The sequence below is a fragment of the Motacilla alba genome, chromosome 4 (assembly GCF_015832195.1).
Source record: "Motacilla alba alba isolate MOTALB_02 chromosome 4, Motacilla_alba_V1.0_pri, whole genome shotgun sequence".
Classification (NCBI taxonomy): domain Eukaryota; kingdom Metazoa; phylum Chordata; class Aves; order Passeriformes; family Motacillidae; genus Motacilla; species Motacilla alba.
In genome coordinates, this window is record NC_052019.1 from 60,514,028 (window position 1) to 60,524,812 (window position 10,785).

General features: G+C 40.5%; 1 protein-coding gene across 1 annotated transcript in view; it reads left to right on the forward strand.

Annotated features, from left to right (window-relative positions):
* RNF150 (ring finger protein 150) overlaps window positions 1-9,379 on the forward strand; it is a 111,333-nt gene extending 101,954 nt beyond the window's left edge. The window contains exon 7 of the mRNA XM_038134553.1: window positions 7,290-9,379. Coding sequence (XP_037990481.1) covers window positions 7,290-7,408 — 119 coding nt within the window. The 3' untranslated portion in view covers window positions 7,409-9,379. The remainder of the gene's footprint in view (window positions 1-7,289) is intronic.
* Window positions 9,380-10,785: the final 1,406 nt, after the last annotated feature.

The window sequence follows — 10,785 nt, forward strand, 5'->3', positions numbered from 1 at the left end:
CATGTACTTGCAGCCCTGTGCTTCAGTGGTTTTTTAATCTTTTTCCCTTCTTATGAGAGATGTCATTTTCTGATTTTCAATCAAGGACATGAATAATTTTGCAAGTTCTAAATAATAATAATTTGTACCAGTTGGTACTTTGAGTGAAATACCTCCCCATTTACTTATGGAACTTCCCATGGTATCAGAAGAACATGGTGTCCTGATCCGAGGTGCACCTGATGCAGTGTTTGGGCACTGAGGATGGCCAGTGGTGAACAGTAAAGGAGGGTGTGCAGAAGTATCCCACTGTCCCTCTCTCCTTTTAGACAGTGGGAAGGCCTGGAAGGAGAAAGGAAAAGCAGCTTTGCAAAGGTTTAAGAGGCTGGATGCCCTGTTGTGAAGGAAGTAGAGTGGTTCTTGTCTGTCAGTGAAACAAGATGACAGGGTGGGACTGAGGTATGGGGTCAAAGATGGAATAAAACAACATTTTGTAGTGAATAAAATCTAATAGGTGGCATCCCTGTCTATGGCATGGGGTTGGAACTAGATGATCTTTAAGGTTCCTTTCCACCCAAGTCTCTCTGTGATTCTGTGAAGACCAAATGTGCAGATAAACTCTGAAAGACCTTGAATGTGGGGATGAGCTCATCCAAGAGCATAAAGCGCAAGAGACAGTGTGATGACTCCATTGACTGTTCTGGTAGTCTTTGTGATGAAATTTTGACTGAGTTTTCAGTGGGAAAAAGGAAAGTCTAGTCATGTAAAAAGAAAATGATGTTGCAGTATGTAGGCCACAGAAGGAGTTTCCCTGCTGGTCCCAGGAACATGGTGAGCATGACCCGTTAAGAGTAAGAACGAAGAGGGAATTAAACTGAAAGCAAAAATATTCTATTTTCTTGTGTCATACCTGGCAGAGGCATGTTTGCTGTATCACAGAGAGGATTGGCAGCTGATCAAAAGTTCCCAAAATGTCAACCAGTCTCTCACAGAAAAGAGACTGATTTCCAAAGTGTTGACTACTAAAATAATGTTAATATGTGCTGTGAATGTCAAAGGCTGAGTGTTCTGATTCCTGGGTAAAATCCCAAGGATTTAGGATATGCTCATTAAAGATATACACACATATATATATAATGGGAAAAAAGAAGTTTTACTTTTCTAGCCACTTGGGCCCACGTACTTCCATACAATAACATCTGGTATATGTTCTGCCCCTTTTTTTTGCTCAGTTTTTTGCAAATGTGTTTACTGTCTTTTCCTGGTGTTATTTACCCTTATTTGGACACATTTTTTTCTTTCTTTTGGAGAAAGCATTTGGGTGCTGATATTTTCTGCACTCTCTCTGAAAATCAGTTTATTGGTCTTGCCAAAACCCAAAATGTCTTCTCAGGTAACTGGTGTTAAAGTTTATTGCTTAAGTACGACGTTCCAAATTTAGGTTTCAGAAAATTAGTTATATCACTAATAAATTTTCAATTTTGATGTTTGGCTTGAGATACTGGGGTGTGATTTCCAGATGATGATGATGATGGTAGCCCTTCATACTGCAGGATGTTTAAAGACAAGGAACCATGTGTTTGGCTGTTTTTCATTAAGAGATGCTGTAGTTTCTCCCAAACCACATACCCTGGAAAAAGATTAAGGGAAGACATTTTGTTGCCCTTTTATTCAGTAGTAAGGAAAAAGAAAAACGTTTACTTTGGGATAGCCTCCAGTGTTTTACGTCATATCCAGACCTATCTATCACATCTCTAGGTGTTCGGTGGAGGTAAACATATTTTTGAAGTGTCCTCTTGAATTAATCTTGCCAGGTCATGGCATGTGTTTCTTTCCCTGTGTGCTGATGTCTGGATATTCTTTGCAAAATGTTTCAGACATCATCTGCTTACCTCCTGGAAGAAGCTCTGTTGCCATTAGTACATTCACAGAGCTCTGGCTTAAGTTATTTACAAAAATGACTCTAACCTTTTCTTCTAAAAGCAGTTACCACACAAGTACTTGTTCCCCTTGCTGCTGAGATAGATCTTCCTCTGATTCTAGGGAACAGCAATAAAATATTTCCCCAGTGCTCTCTTCTCAGTCGTAGCCAGCCAAACTTCTTCATCTGTTTTATTAGCCACTGTGTACAGGACTGCATTAGTAGCAAGGGGTTTTATAACCCTTTCTCCTCAAACATATCCCCACTGTTTCTTTTGCATTAGAGATTTTATAGGCCTTTTTTTTAACATGTATTTCATTTTATGTTATGTTAGTGCAGTTATGGCCCATTCTAAAGTGTTACAATTCTCAAGATGATACGGAAGGAATTTGAGACTTATAAAATGATCCAAGGAGAACTGTGAGATGATTAACTTGAGAATAATTTTAACAATCAGTAGTAATTTTAAAAGAAGCGGTCTTAGTGATAAATTTAATTTATATTGTGAAATGAGTTGCCATTTGAGATAATAATTTCATAAGATGCTCGTCCTCTTAGACTAGAAATAGCCAAGTGATGCAATGGCAAGGCCATAGTAGGAGGTAACAATAAACTCTGTAATGGTAAAGTGCTTTCTTAGACAGACAAAGGAAAATAGAGGGCTCTAGATACGTCTCTCTCATAAATCAAATGTGATGAATTGTATCCTGGTTGTTCTTACACTGGAAACAAAATCTGAATAGCATTGCTTACAATGGCATTCTTCTGTGGCTTCAAGCTGAGCAGAATGTGTTTTGATAAAGATCCCATATCAAAGCCTCTAGTGACTCTGGATATATTTTCTGATCAGGTCCTCAGAGCTCTAGGAGATGGCCACATTTCTGGTTTCTTATGAAGCAAAATCCTTCTAGACACATCTGAATGTTTTCTTAGAAGAAGTGAGCCCTAGACTGGAATAAGGTTCATGGTAATCCATGCATTTTAGATACTTGTGTAGATCTGGGAGCATAACACACACCAGGGATTTCATGGTTTTGTTTAAATCTGTCTCCACAAACTGAAGAGTTCTGAAATAAGATATATTTCGCTACAGTGAGGATGTGAAATGAGCAGTAGTACTTCTCTGCTTAATCTCAAATGGGTGTAATAGCAGAGAGCTACCCAAAGGTCTGGAGAAGGAAAAAAGTGCCATCTTAGACAAACCTTACATATATTTAATGCCAAGAAGCTTTTGTTGTTAACATTTTAGTGTGGTCTCATTTTTCTGCTAATTTCCTGGATGCAAATTGCTTATTGACATTTGAGCCCAGTTATGGGCTTCTACAGCTCCATGAGCTTGGGGGAAAACTCAGCTTCTGGGGCAAGCTGGAACAATTTCAGGAGAGCCCCATGGCACTGTCTGTGTCCTAGGGACATCAAAGGAGAGTGTGGGATGTGGGCTCCTCGGGAGGGGCACAGTGGTGAGCAGGAGTGAGGCCTCCACGAATGCAAAGTCCACCAGAGTTTCATCAGCTTGTTTCTCACCCTTGAGTGGGTCATTGCAGCTATATCTCAGCTGGGGCCCATGCCTGTATGCTTGCCAGAGGAATGGGTTTGTAAATACACTTTTCACTCACTGTTCAATGCTTAGCTCCCTTCCAAGCCTCTCGCAAGCAGTATCAAATTCTTAGAAACCCATTGTCTGACCTCTTTCTTTTGGAATATTTATTAGTGTACAACAGCTACAGACTTACACCAATGGTTATGAATAGCAGCAGCAGTAGATAACTATTACTAGTGTGCAATCTTACTGTTTTCAACACACCAGAGTAATTAGCTATTTTCATCCTTGTTTGATTGCACTAATATTCAAATGTAAGCTTCACTTGATGCACTATTCAAGAAGCAAGAGCTGTACCACCTTTGTGTAGGCCACTTCCAAATCTACCTGGTGCTATTCTTCCCATGCTAGTGTAATTGATTTTAAGTAATGTTGGCTAAAGAAGGAGTTTGGTTGATTTCACCTCTCAGACGAATGCGTGTCAGGAAATACAAGTGAGTGGAGAAAGTCTGTCTGGACAGGCAGCATGGTGTGGGGTATCATGTTTCCCTGACATGAGCGGAATGTGGCAGGGAGGTCTACAGTTCCCTGCTGTAGGCGCTAACACTCTGGCTGGAAAGCAGCTCGAGATGTGCCTTTTGCTTCATTAAGCAAAAGGCTTTCTGCCCGTGGCAAGAAGTGCTGTAAAGCACAGTGGAAGTATTACAGTGTGTGTGGTTAGTCAGGGTTGCCAATTTCAAGTATCTAAAATCACAAGTCAGATATTCCAGCATAAAATCTTTCTAGAAAATAGAGGTTTAATTTTTAAAACACTTAGTTTCCTTTTTGTCTCTTAAGCTTCATTTATTTTTAAGTGAAAGCTGAGATCTTCACTGAAAGTTGAGATCCTCATCTGACTTCAGGGCTTTAAGAAAACAGCAAATTAAAAACTTGCAAAAAGGTTGTTAACAGTGAGCCAGGCATCTCCTGTAGAAGCTGTGTGATTGTATGAGCTTTGTCATCATAAACAGGATCTGCAAGGCAGGGATGCAAAACGCAGGCTAAGTTCCTGGCACTTGGATCGTAGTTGAGGTTTGCTTACCTTTGACAAATAACAGTAACTGTGCTGGCTTGTGTTATTGAGCAGCCAGCCAAAAAAAACCCAACAAAACAAACCAGCCCAGTCTGGCAAGCCTGTGTTGTGTGGGGGAGCCACAGTGAGGCAGTTTGTAGACCTTGCAGCCAGTTACCTACAGCTGATCTGTGTCTGGTGTAACTTCTGCAGCCTCCCAGAGTTTCATCCTCTGTGTGTTGGGGTCGGTAGCAGGACTCCTGTTTACAGGACCCAGCAGGTAATGCTGAGGGATGTATTAATTTCCTTATGTTGCCTACAGCTTCCAAAGAAATGGCAGTGCTTTCCTGAAAGGGAAGGTGTAAGAATGGTGATATCCAAGTTGTTTTCCCCACTCTGCCAAAGCTGTAGCTTTAGGATTTTTAACTGCCACACTGGTAGCAAGCAAGGAAGATGGAGTGCTTCTGTTTCTAGGTACTATCACAGTGCTGGAAAATCAATGCCAGAGCATAGGCATAGGCATTTTTAGGATCATTCCTTGTTCCTGACAACCTGCGCTTCAGTTCCAAAGAAGACTACAAAAGCCCACAGTTTGCAAAGACTAAGGTCCAAGAATTTGAATAATTGCATAGGATTTGTAAAGTAAAACTTGAGTTGGCTGGTTTGGAGAGTGTGTGCTGCTGTACCTCCATCAGATATTAGGTATATGAGCTGCAGATCTGGTCCTGTTCTATCTGCCTGTCTTGAACTTGGTATTTTTTTCTGCTGTGCAACCCTGCAAGAAACAACAATTCTTGAAATAACATTTCAGCATTATTAAACACTGTTCATTGGATGCTCTGACATTTGGTGTTGGCAGCTCTGCCTGCCTCTTCAGCATGCATCTGGCTGTCACTATTCAGCCAGTCCTTTTCTTCTGCACAGCTACTTCAGATGGAAAACACCTTGTCTCTCAAGAGTGCTCCAAGTGGCTGTTCAGCATGGCTAAACCTCAGGAGCTCTGTCTTGCAAATATAAACTTGCTCTTAAGCATAATTTTCATTGTTTTTGAGAATCCTATTAATTATAGAGGAATGATAAATAGTCCAGTGGTCTGAAACCACATTATTCTGACTCAGGGAGCTGTTACCACTAAAGATTATGCTTTCAGTGTTGGAGGTGTATGAGATGCTCTGACGAACTCTAGGACCTAGCAGCTCACCTGAAGGCTTAATGTCATTTAAGACCACTGAAGTCTGCAGGATGTATCATTCAGCTTGTAAATACGTTTTCCACCTTTGGTGGAAGCATTTATAGTCAGAAGCAATACCTTGAAATGTTAACTAATGTCATATTGAAAGAGCAAAAAGAGATAGAGATGTAAAAATGTTGTGTGCATTAATTATTTATCTTGCAATCAAGGAAGTATAAAAGCAATCCAGGGTGAAAACTGGGAAGATTTGCGAAGGAAAACACTGACTCTTTCAGTTTGAATAATGCAGACCCCATTCAAGCTTTCTCTGCAGAACATGAGGTCTAATCCCAGCACAAGTAAACACATGCAGGGGTTTTAAAATTTAATTTTTTTTAAAAAAATCATGCTGCTCTTGAAAGGTGATTAACTGTGCTCACTTAGCTTCAAGTGAATAATTAAACTGTGAGGAGTTATTATTTTCCTGGCTCCTGTGTCGTGTTTCTTGCTTATTAATTCTTAGATATTCAACTTCTAGACTTTTTAACATCAATCAGGCTCTACTTCTATTGTCTGAAAAATAAAATACGTAAAGGAAGAACTGCCACAGATTTAAGTACATTGTATTGTTACAGTATAAACACCATCTTTGTAATTAAACCACTTGAAAATATGAACCATCAAATTTTTCTCACAGGGCCTCAGCCACCTATGAGGGTTTTGTGCCTTTGAAAATCTCCCTAGTGTGCTTTGCTTCTCCTGATTTTTCTTGGAAGAAAATTAGCTTTTAGTCATTTAAAATCTGTTGGCTTTATTTGCTGCTAAATATACACATGGTAAGTGCTGTGGGATCAAAACAAAAACAAGCTGCTCTTCCAACGATGTGATTTGCAGTTTGGCAGAAGTCAACAATACAACTCTTAGTGTATTTGGGGTCATGGTGCATTAAGGTAGATCCCTTTGGCCTGGATCAAGAATCTGCAAGGTATCTTCAAATCAGAGGAAAGAGTGAATTTAAAGAGACTAGAAAAGGATGAGAGAAGCCACTTGAGAAAGCAGGTAGGCTGGTTCAAAGTCCTGGATTTGTTTTGTCCTTGTCCAGTGCCAGTGTCCCTACATTAGAGTAGTACCCTCTTAAAAATGTCCTCTGAGATTCTGTCACTTAATGAGAGTTTAGACAGATTTTTTTCCTGTTGGGAATGTTTTCCTGATGAACTGAGTAGCAACTGAGTTGCTCTACCAGGTGCCTGTGGCTTTGTCATTAGCTTGCTATCTGTGTGGGGAGAGTAGGGTTGATGCCACGTTGAGAAAGTGAAAGGGGACCGGGAGGGAAATTCTCGCATGGTGGGAGGAAGTTCATGAAGGACCTGGATGAAAAGCCCTGGGAGGATTAAGAGAAGAAAATGTTACCCATCCAGGCTCCTTTTCATCATGTTTTTTACTATGAATGTCTTGAATTTTGGGATATTTTTGAAGTGTTTTAGACAAATATTGAATAAGAGCAAAGTTTGTAATTGAATCACAATCTCAGTGGCAGAAAGACCTCCGGATTCCACCTGCAGAACTAAAAATTATTAATACGTTAACAGAAAGACATGACCTTTTCCTGTCTTTTCTACCCTCACAGATGAACAGGAGCCAGCAGTCAGCAGTGATTCAGATATTTCATTGATTATGGCAATGGAGGTTGGACTGTCTGATGTGGAGCTTTCCACTGATCAAGACTGCGAAGAGGTGAAATCTTGAAAAACAGAGATCCAACACTAAACTACAGGGGAGGGTCACAGGTAGGGACCGAGTCAGCTTTCTGGGATTTGGACCAGTCATGCATATGCCTCCAGAGCACTGTCACTCCTGCACACTCCATGCTGAGATGGTCATGAAAAGCAATAGCAACTGTTGTGTCTGCCTGGACGCGGTTTCATCATCTACCCAACTTCGTTTGGTTCACATGGGAGATGGACACTTCCAGTTTACCCACGTGCTTAAGAGCACTCATGGAACTCTCCAGGGGCTCATAAACATGCAACTGAAATGACAGCTTGAGTGTTTTTTACACTTGTTCAATCAAATTTTTGTTGTGTTTTTTGAAAAGGCATATGTTTATTTTGTTTGTTTGTTTGTTTATAGTTTGTTATGGATGGACACTCTGTTTTTATTGACTGACCCCAGCTTTTTCAAGAGTTCAGTCCAGAAACCTGAGTTCCCGTTCATTGATCACTTCATGATCTGACCAGGATTTATCATTGCCTTGTTGTTTCTGCATGAATTACATGTGGCTGGCTTCAGAAGGATCATGCACCAGCACCCTGTATTAATGTAACACCTGCCTTCATTAAGTGGCAGGCTTGGAAATGGTATATTCTGAAGGCTTTTATTTGTAAGAGAGCTCTGAATTAGCAGAAATCTGGGTTAAAACAGCATTAGTTTGTCACTTACCTAAAGTTCTGTTCTAGACAAGTATTGTACAGTGTGAAGGAGAGGAAGAAGAGCTTAAAGCATCGCTCCATCCATGCAGTCCTGTCCTGTATTTTATGCTATTTACAGGTGTCAGTACATTTGCGTCCTTCCTCCAAATGACAATTCAGCAGCTGGAAAAAAAGATCTAGCATAACATCACTTATTAATTTTACAGACCAAAACCAGATCAGTGGGCTAAAAGAGCATCTGAGAGGTTTCCAGAGGCTGCTTATTAACAGCTCTGCATTAAGCAGGTGACAGTATACTTACAAAGGATCCGGAGATGCTGCTGTCAGTGTCAGAAATTGCTAAGGGAGCAAGAGGCAGCTGTTTGAAATGTTTAATTCCCGGTTTGCTTTGGGTCTTTTCCCTTAGCGTGTTTCATTTCTTACATTTTGACAGCAGTTTTTGTCTGCTTGTTATCTAGCAAGAGTTCATGTGGTTTGTTGCCCTCCAGAGTCCCTGTCAATATTTTCAGAAGCATAACAGAATATTTGCAATTTGTATACAGATACATATACCAAAATATATTGGGGAGGGAATTTGAAAATAAAAGAACTAATATAAATCAAAACACCTAAATAATAATGACCCGACATAATGATTTATTTCGTCCTGAGCTCTGCTTTCCAGGTAAGAGGTCATTGTTAATTGTTCAGTGTGTGATTTGGTTTTTCAGTCAAAATACTCAACTGTGAAGAAGCTTACTGTTACACAAGAATACATAGTTTCTGTTGAGAGTCAGATGATTTGAATCACATTACTGCCTCCTGAGTCAGTCCACAGAATCAACAATTCATCTTAGTTTGAAATTTCATGCAGAGGTCAAACATTTTGACTTGGCAGTGTCATGGCGGCATCTCAAAATACAGCTGTTGGGGCTCACTGCATTTAATCTCCTCGTGAATTTACTTCTGAAATGTGAAAAACAGCTTCCAGCCAAAATTTATGTTTTTCAGATTTTATTCAGGAACAAATGTGTTTATTCCTAAAATTTTGTCTGACTTGCTTCTTCAGTACAGAAATAAGGAAAAAAAAATCTCCATGCTCCTCTGTCCATTTAGAACTAATTAAACATTAATTTAATTTTGTTTTTTGTTCTTAGTCCCTAAATTGCAGAGTAATCTTGAGGTAAAGGTTTTAAACTGAAAGGCAGATATAGATTAGATATTAGAAAAAAAATGTTACTGTGAGGGTGGTGAGGCACTGGAAAGGGTTGCCCAGAGAAGCTGTGGATGCCCCATCCCTGAAAGTGTTAAAGGCCAGGTTGGATGGAGCTCTGAGCAACTTGGTCTAGGGGAAGATGTCCCTGGCCATGGCAGAGGGTTTGGAACTAGATGATCTTTAAGATCCTTTCCAACCCAAGCCATTCTGTGATTATATGAAAATGACCCGTAAATGTGCTCTTACATCTTTAGAAGCCGTTGGAATGAAAATATTTTTTGAATTGAATAGCTAGAGGCAGCTGGAAATCTTGGTTAAAAAAGAAAGTTACTGACTGTTCCAGAGGGTACACTAAGTTAGTCTTGACAACATTTGTGGTTCTGTAATCTTGTTTTCCTTATTCTTTTATGTCTTCTCTATTCCTTGCTGCTATGGGAAAGACCATATGTTGAAATGGATCCCTACACAAGAGAGTTTGCACAAGGTACTGCATCAGCTCGACTTAAACTCTGTGAATAATGCTGAAATCAGATTTAAGTGGTGCTTACATCAAATTTTGATCCAGGAATGAAATTCATTTCAAACAACTGCAGGGGAAGGAGTGAGGCTGGTTATATACAGTCAGGGCTCCTAATAGAAAGTCCACACACACTGGTACAATTTTTTCTGCAGCACTGGAGCCTGAGTGCTACACGTCCCAGGAACATCACAAACACGATGTCCAAGTTGTCAGTGAACCTTTCACGTGTGCACACTGTAGCTCAGCACACAGGCAGAGAACTCCTGGCCAAACTGCTTGGGTTTCAGAGGAACTGTCACAAAGTCTTCATTTTATTTCATGAATTAAGTTGATCTCAATGGACAGATTGACCAATTAGCTGTTGCCATAGCAGAACCACCCACGGCACAGCAGAACCAGCAAAGTCTGTGGAAAAGCAAGGCAGGAGGCGAAACTCCCAGCTGATACTGAGCTGGGTCCTTTGCCCAGGAAAATCATTAAAGGGAGCTGTGCTCAAAAAGGCATCACGGATTTGGTAATTCAGACCCTGCATGTATTTCTGAGAGTTAATGAGGAGCTTTGTAGAGGTCTTGCGCTGTGCACACACTTTTCCTAAATATCCCATGTTCGATCTGGTCCCTCAGGGCCCACAGGTGGCCACTAGCAAGAGGCAGGGTGCCAAGCTGGGTGACTGGTTTTGACATATCACCAATTAGTGACATGCCTTTTAGAAGAGGCATCCTAGCAAATCTGGGTCAGGAGTGTTTCTGGTTTTGTTTTCCCAGTTCTACCTGCAGCTTCACTCAGGGAAGATGTTGTTCCATCCCTGCCCTCAGGTGTTCTGCAGCTCTGAGCACTGTTAAGTGATGATAAGGGCAAAGCTGGGTTACACATCACTGAAGCCTGAACTTAGGAAAGCACTTAAGCAAATGTTTTATTCCATCCTTCTTAAAAAAACACAATTAATTTTGGACTTGCACCAAAATTGCATTATTCTCAA